The sequence below is a fragment of the Athene cunicularia genome (genome assembly GCF_003259725.1).
Source record: "Athene cunicularia isolate RWA chromosome 2 unlocalized genomic scaffold, athCun1 chr2_part1, whole genome shotgun sequence".
In the NCBI taxonomy this organism is placed as follows: Eukaryota; Metazoa; Chordata; class Aves; order Strigiformes; family Strigidae; genus Athene; species Athene cunicularia.
In genome coordinates this window covers 98,547,926-98,572,066 of record NW_020799095.1, presented here as the reverse complement: position 1 = coordinate 98,572,066, position 24,141 = coordinate 98,547,926, and the positions used below count along the sequence as shown (strand labels likewise).

At 39.7% G+C, this 24,141-nt stretch overlaps 1 protein-coding gene across 1 annotated transcript in view; it reads left to right on the top strand.

Moving 5' to 3' along the window:
* RAB31 (RAB31, member RAS oncogene family) overlaps window positions 1–23,601 on the top strand; it is a 46,090-nt gene extending 22,489 nt beyond the window's left edge. The window contains exons 4-7 of the mRNA XM_026841432.1: window positions 4,427–4,498; window positions 6,400–6,506; window positions 11,002–11,111; window positions 23,234–23,601. Of these exons, the coding sequence (XP_026697233.1) occupies window positions 4,427–4,498; window positions 6,400–6,506; window positions 11,002–11,111; window positions 23,234–23,331 (387 nt within the window). The 3' untranslated portion in view covers window positions 23,332–23,601. The remainder of the gene's footprint in view (window positions 1–4,426; window positions 4,499–6,399; window positions 6,507–11,001; window positions 11,112–23,233) is intronic.
* Window positions 23,602–24,141: the final 540 nt, after the last annotated feature.

The window sequence follows — 24,141 nt, the reverse complement described above, 5'->3', positions numbered from 1 at the left end:
TCCTTCCTCCTTTTCCTCAGCCATGATTTCCCACCCTTTCCTTTTGGCTGAGCAAGTCTGGAATTTATCTTATGCACAACAACCTGGCTTTGGAATCCAGCTGAAAGTTAATGCTACCCAAAAACTGGTAGTTTGCATCCTGGTTACAGTCTGCATCTGGTTCTACTTGACCAGGATCCAGTGAGGGGGTCTGCTTTTCTGGGTTTTTTTTTGGTTGGGTGGTTGTGTGTGGTTTTTTTTTTGTTTGTTTTTTTTTGTGTGTGTGGGGTTTTTTTTTTTAATTATTATTATTTTTACTTTCTGGCCCTAACGCTGTCAATATTCTTCAGTGAAACAGCTGTTATGGAAAGTGTTCTTGTCACCTGGTCAAAAGAAAAGGGAGAGAAATTCCCAAGATATTGTACAGGTTCTCAGCGTGCTTTCTGGGCCAGTATTGAAGGAATTTGGAGCATGTGAGTTTAACTACATGGCTCCTGTGAAGTGTGATTACTGTTATCTGAGATGTCTTTGTAAATTCATGAATAGCATGCAATCTAGATTAAAACCAAATCAGCATGTGTGTAGAGTATGTTTTTTCCAGAGTTTACAGACTGGGAGGAGTGTACATACACTATGAAAGGTCAGATCTACCCTCCACAATTAAGGTCCCTGATTTTCAGGATACTTTAATGCAACACGTGTTGATGAGCAAGTGTTGGAAATTCTTGAAATTTGTAGGAGATAGTACCCGGGCAAGAAGTTAAGTGAGGCAACTAGGAAAGATGCCCTTCTAGACTTGCTATTTGTGAATAGAGAAGGACTTGTGGGGCATTGTGATGGTAGGTGGTGGCCTTGACCACAGTGATCATGAAATGGTTGAGTGTAATGAGAAAAAAGGACAGCAGAGTTGCTAGTCTGGACTTCAGGAGATCAAACCTCAAACTATTCAGGGAGCTATATAGCAGATTACTGTGGGAATCTGCTTTTGAGGGTTTAGGAGTCCACATGTGCTGGTCAGTCTTTAAGAATCACCTCTTAGAAGCACAGGAACAGTCAATACCACTGTGTTGTAAGTGAAGGAAGCAGGGTAGACCAGCTTGACTGAAAAATGAACTCCTTATGGAGCTCAACAGGAAAAAGGAGTTGTATGATCTCTAGAAGTGAGGTCAGGCTTTGCAGGAAGAATGCAAAGCTGTGGTTCATTTTTGCAGGCCAAAGCATAATTAGAGCTGAAACTGGCCAGTGTTGTTTCAGATAACAAGAAGGGCTTTTTAAAGTATGTTAGTAGCAAGAAGAGGTCTAAAGAAAATATTGGATTGATACATGTTGAAAATGGTCATCTGACCAGGGATGAAGAAAAAGTGGAGGCATTCAGTACATTTTTTTGTCTCAGTCTTTAATAATCCTGATAGACCTTGGGCTGCCCAGTCCCCTGAATTGGAGGATCACAAGTGTGTGAACAGTGACTTTCCATTTGTGAACACTGAAATTTTAGGGGACCGGCTGTATCAGCTGAATGTTCACAAGTCCATGGAGCCTGATGGGATTCATCCCAGAGTTCTGAAGAAGCTAGCAGATGTTATGGTAGGGCCCCTCTCAATCATCTACCAAAGGTCGTGGGAGTGTAGGGAGGTCCCTGCAGACTGAAAGCTGGCCAGTGTTATTCCAGTTTACAAGAAGGGTGTGAAGGAAGATCCAGGGAACTGCAGACCTGTTTAGACTAACGTCAGTTCCTGGAAAAATTATGGAGAAGGTTATACTGGGTGAAAGGCATTTAAAGATAATGCAGTCGGACATGAGGCATGGTCAACATGGGTTCACAAAGGGAGAGTCCTGTTTAACTACTTTGATTTCCTTCTGTGATAAGATCACCCTGGATAAAGGGAAGGTGGTGAACGTAGTTTTTTTGGACTTTAGTGAAGCTTTTGATTGTGTGATTTAGTGAAGCTCAGCTTGTTCTGAGCAAGTTGTCCATCTGTGGGAGGAGTGGATTCATTGGTACGCTGTGTGAAGAACTGGCTGAAAGCTCAAAAGGTTGCAGTGAATAGGATTACACCTGGCTGGTGACTGGTCACCAGCAACGTTCATCAGCAGTCTGGATGCAGGAGTTGAATGCACCATTAGCAAGTTTGCTGGTGATACCAAACTGGGAGTTGCTGTTGACTCTCTTGAGGGACAGTGGGCCTTGCAGAGATCTAGGTGAGTTGGAGCATTAGGCTGTGATTAATAGGATGAAAATTAACAAGTCCAAATGCTGGATTCTGCACCTAGGGGTAATGCTGGGACAACTATAAACTGGGAGACGAGTGACTGGAGAGCAGCCCTGCAGAAAGGGACCTGGTCAGGTGACAGGTCAATACGAGTCAGCAGTGTGCCTTGGCAGCCCAGAGAGCAAACAGCACCCTGGGGTGCATCAAGCACAACTCAACCCAGGCAGTCAAAAGGGGTGATTATCGCAATGTATTCAGCGTTGGTGCAGTCTCACCTTGAATACTGTGTGCAGTTCTGGGCAGCATAATTTAAGAAAAATGTGAAGGTCCTTCATTGTGTCAGGAGGAGGGCAGGAAAGCTGGTGAAAGGGCTGTGAGGAGCAGCTGAGGACTTTAGGCTTGTCTAGTTTGGAGAGAAGGAGGCTGAGGGGTGACCTCATGGCTCTCTGCAGCTTCCTGAGGAGGGGATGTGAAGAGAGGGAGGTGTGTTGGTCTCTTCTCCCTGGTATCCAGTGACCAGGACACATGGGAATAGCTCAAAGCTGTACCCATCACAGGAGGTTTAGTCTGGACATTAGGAGGCATTTCTTTACTGAGAAGGTGGTCAAACGCTGGAACAGGCATTCTAGAGAGGTGGTCGATGCCCCAAGCCTGTCAGTGTTTAAGAGGCATTTGGACAATGCCCTTAATAACATGCTTTAACTTTTGGTCAGCCCTGAACTGGTCAGGCAGCTAGACTAGATGATAATTGTTGGTTTCTTCCAACTGAAATAGCCTATTCTATTCTAACACACTGGAAATTTCTGTCATGATCTGGAAGTTTAAAAATTCCGGAAATTTATGACACTAAACATGCAAGTAATAAAGTCACACACTAAAAGCCCAGAAGGCATGCATCTACCCAACTCCCTCAGGAACTTGGCTGATCCCTTTTCTTTAGACCACGTTTCTTGACTGATTCGTCTTTCTTTTCTTATGCTCTTTCCTGCTGTTTTCTCTTATTAATGAGCTCTCCCACCTGCCTTGCTCCCTAAAACACTTCAGCACTTGACCATCTGTCACTGCTGCTGTGCATCCTTACTGTTATAAGAGAAAGTATTAACCTTGAGCTGGAGTGTGTGATCTGTGAGAAGTAGCTTAGAAACTGGCAAATGAAACAGTATTACAAATAACTGGCTTTACACATTGCATGTAAAACAGCAAGAAACGTGGAGGCTGCTGGGTCTAAATGCTCACTCTGTAAGTACAGTTCTGAGAAAAAGATGTATCCAGTAAATCTGCAGAGGTGTTCAGTGTAACACATGGATCCGTGCATGTTCGGGGGCAGTGAGCTTCATACCCTGCATTTGATTTAGGAGTTGACCTCAATTATTAGCTGCAGCTTTATATGAAGCTTTTGCAGATCACTTTGCAAATAAAAATTTGTAAAATGGCTGCACAAATATGGTGAGACTAAATGTATTTTTCAAGAAAGATTATTTTTGGTTTGCTTAAGACACTTTAGTTGAATCAGCAGAAAGGCTTTTTGACTTTCTCTGTGTAATTATAAGCTGAAATTCTAAATCAGCTGCTTAGTCATGGTAAATTATGAAAATTATGCTGTTCATTGGCAAGCTGTTGTTATAATAAACATATTTATTGGTGTTTTTTTTCTCTTAAAGGATGTTTCCATTGAAACAAAAAGCTGAATAGTAACTTAAGCTGCAAGAACCCTTGTTTTTCAAAATACCTGTCATTGTATAGGATGAGTAAACATGACAGGTGTTCAGAGTTTTTGACAAATTAATTTGATCCAAGTCAATTTCAGTGTTTTATAAAACTCAAACCCAAGCTGAATCCAGTCTGTTAAAACTACAAAGCAAAATGTTGCAGTTTTCCATGGGAAGGTACCTATATGCTGTCAGGTTAGACCTCCAAGTGTAGGTGATCTTCATGTCCAAACTTGTCCTTAGAGTCTGAGTCTATGCATGTAATGGAAAAGATGCATTGAACCTGTAAGTGCTGATTGTGTAAATCCAGTGGGATGAAGAACAGCTGGAGATAAGGGAGCTCTGCTTCCTTGGCATTTAAGGAAGACTAGAGATAGACAACCACTGAAGAAGTCTGTTCTTAATGGGATGAAAGAAAGTCAGTGGTCCTGCCATGGCCATCCTGACATATGACCTGACAAAGTGTGTGATAATTCTGATATATTAATGATATTTTTTGTTGGGGGGGGGATGATTATGTTTTAACAGTTTCATTCCTTGGCTCCAATGTACTACCGAGGTTCAGCAGCAGCTGTGATAGTTTATGATATCACCAAACAGGTAAGACCTCCTGTATATTTTTTGCCTGTGTTAGCTCCTCTGCTTGGGCCAGAGTTGGAGTTAAAACCTGCAACTGCAGAAGTAGTTATATGTTAATTCCTGTTCATGTCAGTGGGGTTTATATGTGTGGGTAGTTTGTGTAGATTTGGCTGGAGGAGTCCTGCTGCCTTAAAAAAAAAAAGAAGTCCTTCTTCTGTATTTTTTAAACTTCATCTAAACAAAAGGTTGGTGATTTCGTTTTGTCAAAGTTTCTTTGAATTTCCCCTGGCTAAGCAGACAGGATAATATCCTGCAATACCCCCTCCCACCACTACTACTTATGTTCTCTGTGGAATTGAGTTTTTGCCACAAAAAGCAGCTGGCTGCTTTATCAACTGAACAGAAATTCAGTTGTTTGCATATTACTGGTTTTAAACCTAATTATTTTTAACTAATCATATCATTTCATGTTTGCATTGCACGACTCGTATCTTAACTTTGAAAGCAGTAATGAAGTTATAAGTCTCTGACCTTTGTTCTCAACATTATTCATCTGGAATGAAAATTGTATTTTCAGAACCTAAACTGCTCTGACTCGTTTCTTGGGCAGAGGAGGCTAAGAGGTTCTAGCTGAATGCCTCTTCCACTGCTTTTGAAAGAAACCCCTGCTGGTAAAGCTGAGTTAGAGGAGACATTAATGGATGGATGGTCATGACAGTTCACTAGCATTTTATTCCTTTCCTTCCAATTGAATTATTTACTACTAGGTTCAGAAGGCTGGGTTGATTCTCCAGTGCATTAGTGTAATGATCTGTGGCTGATGATGGTGGCCACTGTTGCACAGTGGTACTGTTCTCCTTTTCTAATTTGCCAAGAAAAGATGAGGAAGAGTGAATCGTGCTGGATTGATGCTTATTTTGAATTTGAATATCTTACAGTTGATCTTTTAATGCATTGTAAGAATAGAATTTTGTTTTGCTAGCCTTTCTTCAAGATTATGTGAAACAGCTCTCAGAATAAAGAGAGGAAAAATAGGAGAGGAAGGTCAATGTGTATTTCACTTTCTGATGCTTAATATTCAGCGTTGATCATTTAAGCAGAATGGATGTGTTTTTCCCAAATGACTGATAGTGCTCTCCCTCCAGTGGTACTGATACAGCCATTGCTGATTTAGACACAACTCTTCTGTGCATTTCTGAAGGGGTAAAATGATTTATGATATATTTGGGAGCTCACTTTGAATTTCAGTAATAATTTCAACCATGTGTTATAATTAAAATCTTTAGGAACAAAATTGATTTTAATGCTATTAGTTCATTAGTGTAAAGGAATAGAAAATTTGCTATTAAAACGTAGGTAGCATCAAAAAATGTTTGAATTTTGCACTTGGAGGGGAACTGCCAGGTGAATTGTCACCTGTCTCTTTGGTTTCATAATGAATAAATAGAGGTTTACCAGGTCACAGATTTGGAAATGTGGGGGGGTGGGGGTGTCCCTGTGAAAGCTCTCCTGGATGTTACCAAAAATTATGACACTGGTTGAGATAGTAATCTACTAGGCAGAAGTTGAAATTAAACAAATTAAGATCACATTAAAAGTGAAGGAAACTAGCCACTAGCCAAACTTAAAAGAGCTGTGGTAGTTTCTTCATCACTGCAAATTTAAGGAAGATACTCAGTGCTGCTTTGGAGGGGAAAGCAAAGGGGGAAGAGTCCAAGTTCAAGAATTAATTTGAGGAAGTTGTATGACCTAAAGTTTGAAAAGTGGATTACATAGATACAGCAATCTTTTTCTGGTCTTTTGATCTATAGAATTATTACTGCATTAATACTGTCAAAGCTGTGTTCCTCTAACTCAAAAAAATAAGCAAATACATTAACAGAGACTAGGCTGTTAGCTTATTTGTTATTTCTCTGACTTAGGATTCATTTCATACTTTGAAGAAATGGGTGAAAGAACTAAAAGAACATGGTCCTGAAAACATTGTAATGGCCATCGCTGGAAACAAATGTGATCTTTCTGATATCAGGTAATACATCCTTTTTTGTTGTTGCTTTGATTACAGTAACGATATTGTTTCCTTCCTTCGGGTAACCAAGTTGTTCTGTTGTTCAAACAGTATATAATTTTGGTCAGCTGTATTGACTCTTTCCTAACACCAGTGGTTCTACCAATGTACGGTCTTACCACCAGCAGCACAACTTGAATTATGTACTTTTTTTAACCTCTCTTTTACTGCCCTTACTTCATATCTGTACAACCTACACCCTTTAGCTACTGAATCACTGGGAATGGAAAAGTAGTATATTTCTTTTTATTTCCATTCATGTTAAAAGATGCAGAATGCATTAAGTGACAAGCGAAATCAGCAGTGGAAAGCTAGAAGGATGGGCCTGAGGTAGAAGGATGTTATTCACAGAGAAGCTTTGAGAACTTGTGCTTTGCACTGTGCAACAACTTTTCTGGAAATGGAAGCACATTCTGTGCGATAGTGATCCTTTTTGTCAGTCCATGACTCTGCCGTTTCTTGCTTCATCTGTGAGTACAGACTCAAGGGCTGTATTTGATGCTTTCCTCTTAGGACCTCATAGGCTCTCGTGGTTGTTCAAATATGATCCCCCTGTTGTTTTATAATAATTACTTTGGCTCAGGTTCAGCAGAGCCCTGAAGCATGTGTGTAACTTCAAGTGAGTAATGTGGTGCTTTACTGAATCAAGGCACATACAAAGATTGGACCTGTGTGGTTTTTGGTTGTTTTGGTTTGTTGGTTTTGTTGTGGTTTTTTTTTTTGTCTTTTGTTCCTCCCCATCCCCCACCACTGTCAGCCACGAACCAACACAAAACTGTGAGACACTGCTATCTCTAAGACCTGATGCTAGAAGACTCCTGGCTTCTCTTGGGATAAGAACTGGGGAAGCAGGTAGTATATTGGCATTTCCTACATGATGTTGTGGTATGCTTGTCAACATGGTAAAAATGAGTCCTGTAAGACTAAACTAAAGGTTTCCAAATATGGAGTAGAAAAAAGAGGAAAGGATGATTATAAAAATAAAACCAAAAACGGGTTAGCACAAATCAGAGTTCTCAGCTGCCCTGAGAGTCACTTTAATTTTATTGCTCTAGTGTTCCCAGCAATACAATTGCCTGATTAAATCAAGGGTAATAAGTTTGAAGACTGTGACAAATGGCACCAATTGCAAATGAATCCATAAGCAGCCTTCCCCCTGCTTTTGGTAACATTTGCCATGGCAGCGAGCTTTTAAATGCTGTTCCACCAGAGACAGGTTAACTTGGGGACATGAAGAAAAGCCTGCACCCCAGTAATGTTGTGAGAATACTGGGTTTCTCACAGAGCAACTGTGCTCTTCCCATGATGTTATTCTCAAGCACTATCTGTTGTTTACTGATTGCTGATTGTCTGTTTCTTGCTCCTGTTCAGCCAGTACAGCTCTTCCATACACAAAATGTTCTGGAGGAGGCTTTTTTCTCCCCATAATTATGAATAGTTTTGAGAATATTTGTTTTATGCGGTTATTCTTTCTGCATTCTCCACCGTTTTTTCTTTCTAAAGTCAGTCAGTGATGTGCAGATAAAGAGATTTTGGTGGAAAAATAGCAGACTATCTCGTATGTGATATGTTTTCACAGTTTTTCCAGAAATCTCATTGTTTATGCAATACATGCAGCTGTATGCATTCTCTAGCTGCTTTATGTCTTCATATTTACTTCAGTAGAAATGATTTTAGGTGAAATGTGTCACCAATTTAGCAGATTGTTTCCATTGAGTAGAAAATACATGTGACTTCGGGCACGGAGAATTTAAAAATAAGATGATGTGAACACACAGGAGCAAGCTGCTGCTTCTGTGCATTTTTGGCATCTCTCTTTGTATTTGTAGAACTTTTGGCAGATGCTTTGCTGAATGAACATCAGAGACACAGCTGCATTTAAGACCAATGTGAATAGATACAAGCTGACCTGGTTCAAATTGATTTGATTCTGCTGTCTGTGACTGTGGGAGATAATGTAAAGGAGAATGAATGGAAGCAATAAGAACTGATTATCTTCCTTTGGGAAAAGACTGACACTATTTCTCATAATCATTGACCATGATGCCCTCCTCCTTTAGCATCTAAAATTTCGTTTTGAGCTACCAAGATGGATTTTGGGACACTTGGGGGTCATGCTGATTTTCTCAGTGCTGTTAATAGGCTATCAGCAGGTTTTTAGCACTCTGTTGAAGTAAATTTTTTTCTCTGCTTTGACGGAATTTCTACAGGTAGACAAGCAATTTTGTTTAGTATAAATCCTCACCTTTGTTACAGTACTGTCAATTCTAGTACTGTTGAGTATTTAGCATACTTTTAAGTAATAGTAATAGGCTTTTCCTTCTGATATGTGTCTTGTCCTTCTGACAGGAAATTAAAAAGTAGTTTCAAAGGCACGAGCTGAAACTTCAATGTTAAAATGTCATAAGTGTCCAAAATATTTTTTGAGCGTTACAGAAGTCCATAGTCATAACAGCAACTAAGAAGTATTTACTTCCCTAAAAATACAGTGCACCTTCTTAACAAATTGTGTTCACTGGAAGTTGCCAGATCTTTGGTTAAGAGAATTCAGCAGAACTTCATGCTCAGATCTTTCCTTGATGCATCCAGAATATTTCTTTATTCAGTGATTATTCAGAAAATCACAAGGGAGATTGAATCAATAGAATGATTTGGAAAGGATAAAATGAAATAATTGACATCTTTCAGAGAATAGGTATTCCTCTAACTTTCCCCATAACCTTGGAATAACACTTTCTCAGTATTTCACTGATGGTTCTTGCCTTCTCCTCTCTTTACCCCATCTCACATGTGTTTACCTCTTGACTTAAGAGTTCAAGCATTAGTGCTTTTTCTTTTTGACAAGGTAGCATCTTAACAATGTTGATATCCAGATTATGATAACTCCACTTAATGTATGCAGCCTTCTCGGTGCCGGCAGCACTGGATGGCATGATGCTTATTGCCCATGTGCTATGGACGTTTATTCCTTTAGAAATGTCATCAGAAAAGGCTGAGAAGTTTTGTGACACTTCCTTGGAATATTTTCATGTGCTGCTGTTTTCCCTTTTCCTTGATTCCTGAAGTTTGCTTTCTCATCTAAATTACAACAAGTTGAAAGTATTCATTGCATAACCTTATGCTCTCAAATTTCTTTACTGTTGTTTGAATACTATGTTACATAGTTAAGTTCCTTTTTTTCTTATCTCCTGACCCATCTGCAGATGGTGGTACCTTTCATAATAAAGGCCAAGGTTTCAGAAATAGGAAAGAGAATGCTGCCTCCCCTGTGGTAAAAAGACATGTAATACAAAGAAGCAAGTAATGGAAACAAGCTCTGAATCTAGATGCTGGAATTGCAGTCTAATTTTCTGAAAACTATTTATAATAAATAGGGCAATTATTCTGCCTCTCTGCATGTTTCCCATGAGCAGCAGATCTGATTTATTTAAAATACATACCTCCATAAACTGTGAAACTGCATTGCTGTGCTCCCGCCTAGGTACCTTCTGCTAAAGTCCAAGGCACTCATACTAGGAGGGAATTGTACTAGGAGTCTCTGGATTGGTACATCAAAGTTGGTGAAGGAGTTGGTGCAAATTCTTCATAGGCAGCAGACAGCTATAAAGCTACACAAAACACACCAGTTGATACATCGAACAACTAGAAGAAAAATGGTGCTTGCAGCCTGGTGTTTCAACATGTGCTCCCATGATTTGGTGTACCTTGGGTGCTTGTTAGAGTGTTCAGTCTCTGATTTTGAGCTGTTGCTCAAAGATCAGGAATAGCTGTGGTTATGGATAGCAGCGGACACTGGTAGATTCAGCTTTGCCACCTGGCTCAGGCAGATACAAGGTCAGCATGGGGCTTGCTTTGTGTCTGAAGCAGAGGTCTTTTGCATGTTATAAACTGCATTTACCAGCTTTTGGCATATTGAAGTATTGGCTACAAAATAAGGATGTTCTACCAGTGATTTTAAGGTGGTGTCCCTTTGGTGACATGGCACAGAAGGTGGTCGTCTTCCAATGAATCTGGTACTCCCAGATTGCTCTTGCCAGTGTGCTCAGAGTCAGTGCCTTTCATATTTCTTTCAGAATTGCTCTTGATTTCTTGCTGCTTGAAAACAAACATATGACGCTCTTATTGTTCTCTTCCACAACAGTCGTACTGTATCTTTTTTGAGCACTTGGTGTGCACCGTGCTGGTTGCTGCCTGGATCAGCAGAGTTATATATCTTCTCTCTAGTGTGTTAATGCTTTTCTTACCAGGGTAAAGTTTAAAAAAAAAAAAAAAAAAAAAAAAAGGCAAGCAAGTGGTCATTTAAATTACCATTCTTCTTTCAAGAAATGGCTTCAGCAGCAAGTCCAAGTAATGTGCAAGTAGATCATTGGTAAAACTTTGATATTTTGAGCCCCCACAATTTTTTTTTTAATTTGGTTTCTTTTATTTCTAAATCTAAAAAATTTTTTTTTGGTAGGGAAGTTCCTGTGAAGGATGCCAAAGAGTATGCAGAATCTATAGGTGCAATAGTTGTTGAAACCAGCGCAAAGAATGCTGTTAACATTGAAGAACTTTTTCAAGGAATAAGTAAGTAAACGCTCTATTTGTTTGTTTGTTTGTTTAGTTATTTAATTGTGATGTTTTGGAGGTCTTTTGAAAATACCTGTCTGTTTCTGGTGTAAAAAAATTCTTTCCCATGGACAACAAGAAATCCAGTAGGGGTTGTAGTATGGCTGGTGTTTACACAGTTCTATGCTAAGAATGACTGAATATACCAGAGCAAAACATAGTAGATACAGGGTAAGCCTGTTCCTTCTAAATATGTATATAAATCCTGACCTGGGTCACATCATGTATTTCAGACCAAGCCTGCTGTAGAGGCAATACTGCTGATCTTATCATCATGTTAATAAAAACTTAAATGTTGAGAAATGTGTCTGGAAGACTATGATAAGTAGAAAACAGTCATTGCGGAGGAATCCATTTAAAAAAAATATTTTCTCTCCAGGTCTTTTAAACAAGATGAGACTGACATTCCTCATAAGGAGAAGAAAAAATGTCTTGTTCAGTTTGTCTTCTAGGGGTTACAGTTTTGGCCTCTGGCTGCAAGTGTGAAGGACCTTGCAGGCTGGAAGAGAACTCGGGAGATCTTCAGTACAACTTCCCACTCAAAACAGACTTGATAGTGAATTCAGACCAGGTTGCTCAGGCCATCGTCTGGCAGGGCCCAAGAGTAGAGGTTCCACAACCTCTCTGGACAGCCGAGTGCAGTGTTTAAATAGTCCTCACAGCGTCACCTCCCCCGTGTATCAAGTCACAACCTCTCCTGATTCAATTCACGGTCACCATCGCTCATTGTTCTGGATGCATCTCAGTAAAGAGCGAGGCTCTGTGTTCTTATTGGTAGTGACAGGCAGCTTTGCGGTCCCCCAAAGCCATCTTGTCTCCAGGCTGAACAGGCCCCATTTCCTCAGCCTCTCCTCACAGGGCAAGTGCTCTAGCCACCTGACTGTCTTGGAGGCCCTCCTCTGAACTTGTGCCAGTTTGCCAACATTTTTCTTGTATCATGAGGCCCAAAACTGGATGCATTACAGCTTGTGTTAGACTGTATCTAGAAGGGGATAACCACTTCACCTGACCTACTGGCTTGGCTCTTGTTGTATGATTTAGGATGCTGTTGGCCATCTTTCCTGCTGGGGTATGGTGCTGGTTTGTGCTCAGCTTACTGCCCTCGGGTCATCTTTGGAAAAGCTGCCTCCCAGGCAGCCAGTTCCCAGCACCTCTCATAGCCAAGGCCTCTTCCCACAAGCAGGGCTTGGCATTTATTGTTTCTGAACCACATAAGGCTCCTGTTGGCCCATTCCTCCTTCCAGCTGTTTTGCTGAGTAAGGATACCGATTAAACTTGGACACCAGAGTGAAAAGAGTAGGTGTATTTTACTAATGATAACTAAATAACGGAGTAATACAGAAAACATGCAGTAAGGAAAGACAGAATAATGCACTTAAAGCAACAAACAGGAAAATACAGGGTGATGCATCAAATCATTACTACCTGAGAGAGAGAATAGTGATAAAGAAAGATCCATCACCACTTGCACACGTTCCCATCACCCAGACCCGCAGTGGCCGGGGAGCCCCAGTTACAGCGAGGGTTTGGGGAGCCTGTCCCGGCAAGGGGGAAATCCTACGCGGGGCGTCCACCCGTAGGTGAGGCGTCCAAAGTCACTGCAAACGGGCCCAGCCTTATATACCAGAGATCAACAAGCTGGAATAGCTGGCACCTTTGTTTTGAGCAGAAAATTTCAGGTTTCATTCTCCTGTTGGATTCCACCCAAAGCCTGGCCAGGGCTTGGCGGGGGAGACCAAGGGAGTTTCTAACAAGGCCAAATACTTGGGTTCTCAGCCTTGAACAAGGCTGAGAAATGAAAGTAGGATACATTCTCTTGGCCTTTCATCCTCACTACTGATTATATTCTAAGCTGCATCTTTCACTAGTGAGTTTACAAATTTTGTTAAGGATTATGCGCTAATTTAGCAGCTTCAGCTTGGGGCCTGTTGTTCAGGCTTCAGTACTTCGACACTTTAGCACTTCTTACATCAGCATAGGTGGGTTGTTATAACTTAGTACAATACCTGCTACCACAATGTTTATCAGTTATAAAATATACAGGATTCATCTATAGGTCAGCTCTGGCTTGGGTCTGTTGGCCCTATGAACAGCAGCCCTGCCCTCTAGGGTACTGAATGCACCTCTGAGTTGATTATCATCTGAGAGCTGAAGTGGGTACATTTTTTTTTTTCCTCCTTCAGGCCACTGATAAAAGGTATTAAGCAAGGTACTCCACTTGTAACTGTCCTACAGGTAGATACATACTGTTAACCACTGGCCTTTTAAGTCTGATGATTCAGCCAATTTTTCACACTGCTAACAGTCAGCCTGTCTATGGTATAACAACCCAACTTGGATATACCAGGATGCTGTAGGATAAGGTATTGAAATCCTTGCTAAAGTCAAGGTGGACAACATCCAGTGCTCTCCCTCAATCGCAGATCCAGTCATACTGTCATTTAGGGTAACCAGGTTGGTTGGACATGGTTTACACTTGGTAAGTCCATGCTCACTGGTCCCTGTCACCTTCTTGACCTTCATGTGCTCCGAAGCATCTTCTGAGAGGATTTGCTCTGTGGTTTTCTTAGGAAGCAGAGTAAGGCTAACCAGCTTGTAGATTCATGGCTTATTACTACCCTTTTTGAAGACAGATACAACATTCACCTTTCCTCAGTCACAGGGGACCTCTCCCATTTTCCACAACCTTTCAAAAATGATAGGGATAATAAAAACCAGCCTTGTAGTGACATTGGCTTGCTCCCTCTTCATCCTCAGATTTGTATGGGTTGAGATTTAAGAACTCCATGACGTGATCCTCTTCCATTACTGGTGGTTCCTTCTTTTCTGAATCCTGTTTTGGGGCACAGAGGCCTAGGAGACAGCATGTTTAGAAACTCAACTTTGTTTCCCTAAGCATTTTATTTTATTTCATATATTCATAATCAGCTCATATTATCTACCACACTTTGCCTGAGACAGGGCCTGTTCAAGTGTTTACTTTGCTTGCATGGGATGTATTTGAAATGGTTAATAAGAAATGATATTCCTAGAATACGCTACCTTTCTTTTGCCTCCTTTAATAAAGGAGGAGTGTGTAACATGGCTGTCTGGAGGAACTGGTTCTTCCCTGTGATAATTTACTTGATTGTCTGCGTCTGATGGTTGTGAATGTTCTCGCGGAGGAACTCATCCTTGCCACGTAATTAGATAATTAGTTTCCGTTTTTGATAGGCAGTGCTGCAGCTGGCAGCATACACTGTCCCTAATAATGGATATAATAGACGAGGAAAATCAGCTAAATTAAGTTTAGTATGAACTAGATACCCAGGCAAGTGCACGTAATTCCACAGGCAATTATTTCTATATATAGAAATATTTAGTCTCGGTGGATGTACTTGTGACCTTATCAAGTAGTCAGCGGAGAGAAAGAAGAGAGTTGATAGTGGATGTTTATAGAAATATAGTGGAAACCAAGTGAAAAATGCTTAATTAGCAGGACAGTTAATTAATACGATTGTGACAGGGCGGAGGGTGTGGATAACTTTCTGATGTTTTACACTTTGGACTTTGTGCAATTTCCAAAAAAGTCTGTCTATGCCCAAGTTACATGGCAGCATTTCTTCCTTTTCAAGTGTATGAAGTCCCTCTGAGGCTGTGTCTCCTACGCTGTTGACTAATTTTATTTGTGTGGTGCCCTGGAAGTCATGCTGCAGCTTTAGTTCTGCTTTCATGCTGCCTGAGAGTTTGTGTCCTTCTTGTTATGCTGCCGTAGAAGGGCATAGTCCAGCTCCCCAGCCTCTGAACAGGGAGACGGCAACTTCTGTTTACCTTGGATCTTGTAGGTGTATGTGTTACCTATTGTACAGCCTGGATTTGGAAAGATATTTCAACATGTGTGGAGAATTGCTCCATTAAAAACCTTGTGGAAATTGATAACCCAAACAGAAAGGCTAGACGACATTTTAATTTAGCTAAAACATTTACCTCCTGCTTGCTTATGCTTTTCATTTCCCAGGGGTATTTTAACATAATCATTTTTCCTTCCTAAGGTGTCTTAACAACTGTCTCTTTTCCAGGGAAAATGTTGTGAACAGAGTGAAATAGTATAATGGAAAAAACTTACTCAACGTAATGATATAAAGAAGGTGGAAAATAGAAGGGGAATGGGGATGTTTTGCTGACAACCAGATAAATCTTGGCAAAATTGTAGAGATTATAGACAGATCACTTCATTTCTGATGTTATTATATTACACTATTTTAAAAAAAAAATTAAAATCAGTTTCTCTCAGGATTTGAGGATTCGACTGCTTTGAGGGATGTCTTAATATCACAGTCTCAATACAAATCCATTGTCCTTAATTCTTCTCAACAAAATACAAGATGTGAAAGACTAGAATCAGTAAAAGTTTCTGATTTTTTGCTGATGGGGCAAGTCTGGCAGGAGAAGATCTCTGCAGTTGTACTCAGGCAAATGAGGCCGAGCACAAGAGTTGGCAAAGTCGGTGTTCTCCATGCTAGAGAGTTTTCACTGAGCTGCGTGATGGGATGCAGCTCCTGGCTGGCTGTTGTACCCCTGGGATTTCAGATGGCAAGCCACTGCACTTAACCCTGGTTACATTTAGCAGCGACTGACTGAAGACTTGCTGTGATTGTGAAACATCAATGGCTGTTGTATTTCTCTATAAACGAGAAAATAATATTTTTAGTACAGTTGTCTGTTCTGCACTTGGGCTAAATTTTTCCCACTGTCTGTCTTGAAAGGTTTTGTCATAAAAAGGGCTTAAGATTGTAGTGGTTTTTCATGTGTTACAGTAGTTCTTCTCTAATAGCTCCGTGTCCATAGGATCAAATGTTACTAATTTTGTATTCCTAGCCTTAGAAGAATAAGCACAGTGGCTCCTTGTCACTGGTTTATACTAAAGCAGCAGCAAAAATGCCAGGAATGTATTATACGATAGCAGTATAATACAGCATAAAGTTGTGCCTGTGCAGAGGTCATACCATTTCTGTATTGTGCCTTATTGGTTGTGGGGCTTTAGTCCACTGACCACTGCTTGTGCCTGGGGAGGCAGCTTACCTATTAGAACTGACTGGTTTTCAATGACTAAACAAGCTGCCCCAAGTGTACTGTCGTTTAATAGCAATCACACCCTTGCAATTTTCAGACTCAGATAAGCCTTAGTTACCTTATTCAGATCTAGTACACGCCCAGCTGTTTCTCTTCAGCCTGTGTGTATTGCCTGTTACCTTAGTGTGAAGGTGACCCACGTATGAAAGACTGCTTAAAAGCCATCCTCTGTAAATGATAGAGCCAAGATTGTACCTCCCAGGTTAATACCAGTCTGCATCAGTAGGTCCAAAGGTAAACAGGTAGTGGGACAAGTTAAGTGCTGGAGAATACCTAGCCAAATGAAATATGAAAGAAACTTGTGCTTAAACAAAAAAAAAAAAAAAAAAAAGGGCATGTGTTATTTTTTGAAGTCTGGCAAATGTTGAAGAGTGGTGTGCTACCAAAGGGGACAAGGTTGAAGCATTTCAGCATCTTCTGTCAAGAGTGAGAGGGAAGTGATGAATAAGATTATCAGAATCAATCTGTAGAAAGTGTATAAAGAGTTGTTAGCACGCTCAGTCTTACTGATGCTAGTACTATAAGAAGGAGAGACAGACTGATGTATAAAATCCAGATAAGGATGTTATTCTTAGACAAAGCTTCCTAATTAGAACAAAGAGTTTCTGTCTCAGGATACAACCTTTCATGTGGTAAATGCTTCGTTATAAATGTATGAAGCTATTGATTTTTCTGATGCCTTGCCAGCAGCTCATGTATTGAATATTTAATATAACCCAAATACCTGTTTCCTAGAAATACTGGGAGATTTAAAACACCCAGAACAAACACTATCTCTAGAGTTTACAGTTTAACCAGCTGTATACTGGACAAACTAGAGAGGAATGTGTGAAATGTCTGTCTGTAGAATGAGGAGGGATCCTTTCCCACAGAATTTTGATGTTCGCACTGTCTCAAATGGACTTGGATGAGTGAAACTGCAGATGGACAATTTTCAAGCTTTGTGAGTGATGAGTATGATGGTTTTCATCCTGATATCTGTGAACTACTTTGAAGAGGTCTATGAAAGACATTTTAAGAAAAGCAAGTCATTTATGTTACAAAGCAATTCACGTATGCCATTTTTAAGGCAGCCCAAGCTCATAAATTGAATTTTTGTAGGGGGTATTCACCTCTGAACACTCCATGAAAGAATGGAAAAACATTGCCCTAATTTGTTTGAGATTATATTTTTTTACAGTTTATGCTCCCTGTATTCTAGGATTAGTTCTCCTCTTGCTTTCAAATTTTAAGGAATGAAACAAAATTTACTGGCTTTTGGACTACTCCTAAAGTTAAACTTGTGAGGTTCTATATTTCTCTCCAAACATGGAAGAGCACTTCAACATAAACTAGTAAATAAACCAAAACAGCCCAAAGTTAATTACAGCAGGACCTCAAATCAAGGTTGGATCTCTTAGTAATTAAAGTAATTAGGAATTCTGTTCTTTACTTTGAGGCATGTAAGATTTAAATCTTTTTTTTTTTTCCCCTGCATGTTTTAATTAAATGAGCATAATTTAGTTGTTTTGCTGCTTCCCCTGGCAAGAACTTCAGTGTCAGCAATCTATGCTTTTGCTTTTTAAAAAAAAAAAAAAAAAAAAAAAAAAAAGAGGCTTTATTTTCTTGCATGGAGTTGCTGTTAGATATGCTATTAGGAGTATTAAAATAATTGCAACTTAACTGTGTTTCGTTATGCAATATCCTTTATTGTAAATACATGTTACCTTGCATGAAAACTTACAACATGAAGTAAACAGCAGTCATCTCTGTCAACTGGGGAAATTCTGCTTCACTGCAAATACGGGCGAGAAAAAGAAACTAGAGACTGACTAGTGGGCCAAGCTTTATAATCCATGTGAGAGACATGGGGAACTTATACCAGTGAAACTGGTTTCAAATGTTGAAAGGATTTGGGGACATAAGCAGTGTGACTGTTTTAAGTCCTGCAGGTGCAGAAAGTATTGCATGCAAATGACAAAACTCTTGGATAATATGTGCTTGCTTCATTCTGCCATGCCTTCACATATGGCTGTGCTTTATTAATAGAGCTTTATAGAGAGCACTTCTTTCAAGGGGATCACCTTGCTGTGATACAGCTAGCAATTTTACGAGGATGTTCTGGCCATTGTATAGCTGCTGTACCGCTACTTGAAGAATTCTGCCTTTTCTCAGGTGAGCCTTAGTTGCAACGGTTGTCAGGCTGCCGCTCTGGGACAGAGTGAAATGGATTTTGCATCCTGCACTGATGAAAATCTCCCCTTCCTCCAGCCCCCTAAAAAAAAAAAAAAAGTTGTACGTGATTTTCAGGAAGAGAACGGATGGGAGAAGTGTGCGGAAAGCCACGATGTAGCACTGTGAAGTCTTACCTCTTACCCTCAGCAGAATTATAGTTGTGATAGATAGTAGGACTGTGCTTCTTTTGATTTCATCATCTGGATGTGCCAGCTCATGTTGATCACATCACATCTGTTCCCACACTAAACAAGTATATGTTCAGTGCACTGCTGTATTTGTCCCTTTGTCAGCATGGTAATCTGTTGTGTTTGGTTTTTTTTTCTTATGCTCAGCTCTAAGGCTGTTTCCAGTTTTTCAAGCAGTCTTGTACAGGTCTGATGAAACTTGTTTCATGTTTTAAAACAAACAAAAAGCTCAACTCCACACCTGATTTTTCTGAGCTAATGGATGTCACAACTTTTAACTGGAGCATCACATTCAAAAAAGAATGAAGAGAGCATATTTCATTACTGTGATGATGCATTCTGCTTCCAGTTGAGTAGAGCAATTCCCACCTGCCTTTCTTCAAGTTCTGCTTGCAGAGCTGTCATCCAGTCCCTGCCATCTCTGTTGCTTCCCTGCTCCAGTTTTCATTTTTCTCCCTTTCCATTTTGTTTACACCTTGTCCCACCCTCCCATTTCCCAATCTCTTTGCCTCTGGCACTCTCAGAACCACAAGTCCCAGAGTGCTGATTAATCTCTTTACATTAACAAATCCCAGATTCAATAGCAGGAGTTGGAACTCAGCCAAACATTGGAGAAGACTCTGACCTTCATCTTGGACTGCCTCAGCCCAACTCAAACTTGCCAGAAAGGAGATGCAATTGATTTAGTGCTTGCCACCTGTTAACCTGGGTGGTTCACTTCAGAACCATGACAATTTCTGTAATCCTACATTTGACCAGTCTCTTGTGATGCTTATTATTTTACACATCATGGTGTATTTACTGGAATGAGATCATGGAGGACACCAAGACCTCGGCATGAATGTGTAGAGGTGCGTGGTTACAAACAGTTGTGTCCACAAAATCTGTGAAACATGGTCTAAACATTAGTGAAATTAAACCAAATAATCAGTTATTTAGTTAATACATGTGCAATTTTTAAATTGCAGTTGATGGACCACACTCCATAGAAATATCAGCAATGGGAGCCATATGGGACTTATATACTGTCTGACTAATAATACATCCTTAAGTTCCTCATTTCACCAGTTCAGCTACAGTGTTCTTAGATAAATATATGTGCATCTGGTTTTCTTTGTGCAATTGCCTGTTTCATCTGGAATCCTAAGATGTGCTGTTGGTGGTCTTTGGCAAGCTGGCTAGTTGTGTCCTGCTCTGCAGAATGGGGAGAAGACTCTATTTGTGGTCTAGTTTGTTGTCTTTAAGTTAAGCAACAGATGAGTTCAGTCTCTCATGGACCTTTTGATCTGACTCTGTCTCTACAGAGCAGTCTTTGGTTGGAAGAGGAGTTGCCTTGATCTTTATATTTCTTCAGCAGGAGAATTGCAAGACTGGCTGTCAGAGCACTCCTGCTCCTTGCTGACATCAGTTGCATGAAAGAAACAGCATAAACTAACAGTGCTGTAGGTTATCTAATACAGGGATATTTTTTTATTGCTCTGGAACAGAGAGTACACATGCCAGTGAGATATACATTTTAAATGAGTATATACTTCCTACAATTAATTCAGTTTATAACCTGTGTTGATCCTGACACAGTGCTAGCTGTATTTGAGTTGGTGTCAGCAATATTGATGCTGTATTTGTCAAGAGCTGAATGACATGATGAGGTAGTCACAGTGCTTTTAGGTACCAAAAGTGTTTGAGCTAGTTTAGAAGCAGGAAGTGTAAGTGCAGGCTCAGTATTTCACTCATCCTTAGTTCTGCTGCTGCTTAAACCTTTCTCTGTTGCAGTATCTGCTGTGAGACTAGCTGTCAAGGAGGCCCAGGGAGAGACAATCAGACAGATTTCTGACATTATTTTTATTCACTTTGCCTGACCCTTGGTGAAAAATGGCTGTAGCATTTGCTGTGGAGCTGGTTCTCAGGTGTTAGACTGAGTTTATGCTCCAAGAGTTACTTCTGTCAGCTGCACATCACATGGTAAAAGCTGCTTGGTCAAGGATAAGTCTTGTTACTAAAACTAAAATTATTTAACTTGATGGTTTAATAAATTTGGTAATAAGAGAATTATAAGTGAGAGAAAACTCACCTACTAAAAAAAAAAATTTTCAAACTTGAAAAAAGTTTAGACTGTTCAAAGGCTTATTTCCTTGTATTGAATTCAGGGGTGGGGGTGTGGTATCCAAACAGCAGAAAACACGACTAGTTAATGACAAACAGTACTTAAGTTCAAAGGCCAAAATAACTACTCAGCAAATATTATGTCTAGAGATTTTTTTCTCTTTATTATTCATAGTTGTTATCTGTGTGTTTTTTATTGTTTTGAGAAATGAAATAAATCAAGGTGATTCTTAACCACATATGTTGTGTCCTGGTCTGAACTGGACAAAGTGCTTGCTGACCTTGAAGCTTACAGTGTTTTTTCTCCAAAGAGAAGTTTGCCTACTTGTTTGCATACACATCAAGAGTACTGTAGAAAAGACTTGAAACTTAAGAAATATAAAACATTGAATGAAAAACAAATAAGAGGTAACAATTGTTTAATGCAGACTTCTAAAATAAAAGTTAATCTAATTTTCACGTTAAAGCTCTCCTCTTCCAAACTTGCTGTTAGGAGAACCAAATGTTTGGAGAGTATTTGCTTTATGGTATGTTATAGAAACTGTGTCTGTAAACTCCAGGTTTTTTTAGCTACACTGTGCTCTGAATCAGATCGACTGGGTTTTATTTTAGCTGGGACTGAGTTGAAAGCACTTTGGAAGTAGTAGGTATCTAATGCAGAAGTTCTCTGCAGGTCTCTTATAACAACAGCATTACCTTCTTGAAAGACCTGTCACAGGTACTACTACGTTCTTTATATTCTCTAGAGTTTTATGAATTAGTGGATTTTCTTTGTCTCCAAACAAAGTCAACAGAACTAATGCATGTAACAGCTGTGTCTATAACCACCTATTCTGCTTTTTATTTTACTTTGGAAGGGCACTTACAAACATGAAGCCCAAACAGAATGTAAGCAGGGTATGAAGTTGATATTTCAGTGACTTGAATAGAGTGCAGCATTGTAATGTCAGTGCTTATACATGCTTCAGCCCTCAAGATACCTGTTTCTTGGATCGCTAGCTTAGTAATGTAAGGAATTTTCCCCCTCTTATTCAGTTGTACAAACACCCAAGATTACCTGCTTCGAAAGTCACACTTTTGTTTTATAACATGCCTGTTCAGATCTAAGAGAGGTGAAATTTTAATAGGTTTGACCAAAGGTAATTTAGGGACAGTTTTACAGATTAAATTTTGGTGTTTAATTGTGGTTGGATTTTACCTGAATGCTTTTAACTCGCCCTCCCACAACCAGTCCCTCAAGCAATTTCTAGGACTCAGGCTTGAACATAGGTACATAATTCATGGAACATTTGGCAAGAGAGAGCTGTGTGTAAATGCACCATAGGATGGAGAAATCTAAACTAAAAAATCCACCTGGATTATGATGAGCTGTTCACAGGAACTTTATGTTATCTGAAAGTGGCATATAGCAGACAAATGTTATTAAATATTTTAATTCTTGTTATTTAACGTGGGTAATAGTAAAACAAGGAGTCATTCATAGAAAGTAGATTCAACTTTAGAAAAAATTTCCAGGAAACCCACAAGGTAATGAGAAAGTACCTTACCATGACTGTAAATTCCCAAGTTAATGATGGAGAGTTCACACAGTGGGTTTAATGGAAAAGCCAGGCCCATACCAGAAACAGAGGATAGACTGGACCTGGGAGGATCTTGGTTTTCCATTTATGATTCTGATTATTAAGCCCATTGTGTGTTGTCCATGAGTAGGAAGTCAGTTAGACAAAAGATGAAGTAGTACTGAAAGGGCAAACAGGGGATGGAGTTGGAGCAGTGCCTTCTGCCCCTGGGAGAAATCTCTGGCTCTCCTGTGATGGCTGCATTTCTTTCAAACACTTAAAATAATCACCCCATAAGATGATTAAAAGGTCAGAAGAGTTTGGGGGCAGGGGGGAAGAGATTGGTGTTAAGTAATTAAAGCTGTCAGCTGGAAAGACATGGGTACCCCTCAAAGGAGAGAGGGATTCAATAAAAGAAGAGATTTGATTTTCTTTATCAAGGATAGGCAGCCCTGTGTTTAGTTACAGGACTTTGTAAAACTCCAGTGTACAAGGACTAAATTCCATGCAGATTTAGGACAGGCAAGATCTTGTTAAACTAGCACCATTTGCATTTCAGTGGAATTAGGAGAAAGCCGAGAATTTTATCTTTCTTAGTTGTAAGGTGCTCAGTAAGATAACTGTGTTGGTTTTTTTTTTAAATACATGGATAACATAATTTCAGTGTACTTTGTTTCAGTGTACTTCATGCAGTCTCAACAGACATTTCATATATTATTTTTTAAATGTGAAAATCTCTCATAATCAGTATGCAAGGGAAAAGATTCAAACGTACACAGGAGACAGTTGTTTTCTGGTGAAGTTTCACAGATGTAGTTCTTATGCAGTCTGAATTGTTCTGTTACCTGCATGTGTTGTTACTACATGAGGAAAATTTAATTCATTGTCTCTTCATGTGTTTCAGGTCGGCAAATTCCACCCTTAGATCCTCATGAAAATAGTAACAATGGAGCAATCAAACTTGGAAAGCAGACTTCACAGACGGGTAGGCGGTGCTGTTGACCCAACTTTATCTTTTTAGATTTACTTGAAAAACAGCACCATTTACTTTTTTCACTGAGAAAGGACTTCATGATCTCAGTGACATGGCTCTTCATCTTGAAAACAGTAATTTTGATACTTCCCATGAGCAATAAAGCAAGGACCAGAAGCAGAAAGCTTTACTTCAAAGGGATTTTGAGAAACCTAGCTGGAAAATCCTCTTTAATATCCTGTCAAAATTACAGTGTCAAAGTACTCCAATTCTCTGTTTAAACCAATGACTGTTTTTTTTTGTTTTTTTTTTTTTAATAAAAAGATCCTTTTATATATGAAATTTAGATTTGCTGCAAAAACTTCTCTTACATTGCAAAGTGGACTTGGCATGTTTTAAGTGTTTTCTCTGTAAAAATAGGGTGACAAAAAAACCCCTAAAACCTGAATTTTGGCTTACAGTTTCTCTGCCATCTTTCTAGCTGGACTCTGCTTCAATATTTTTCTAAATCTGTAGCTTCATCTTGTTACTTTCAGTAAACATCAGCAAGAAATGGACTGAATTTGCTAACTAGAAAAAAAAATGGATCCAAAGGATGAGTAAGTGCAATTTTTCCAGGCTAGAAGTCAAAATCTGTGTCAGGAGGTGCTGTGTATGTGAAAGAAGGGGTTGTCAGGAAGGATACTGCTGGGCCCCATGCAGTTCCAGTCTGCTCCAGAAAGAAGTGAAGATGCAGCCAATGTGCTTTGCATGAATTGATTCCTTTTCCAAGGCTGTGTTAATTACTGAAATCGTAAAAAGAACATAAATGCCAGCTTAATCTCCACTGTTTACCAGGT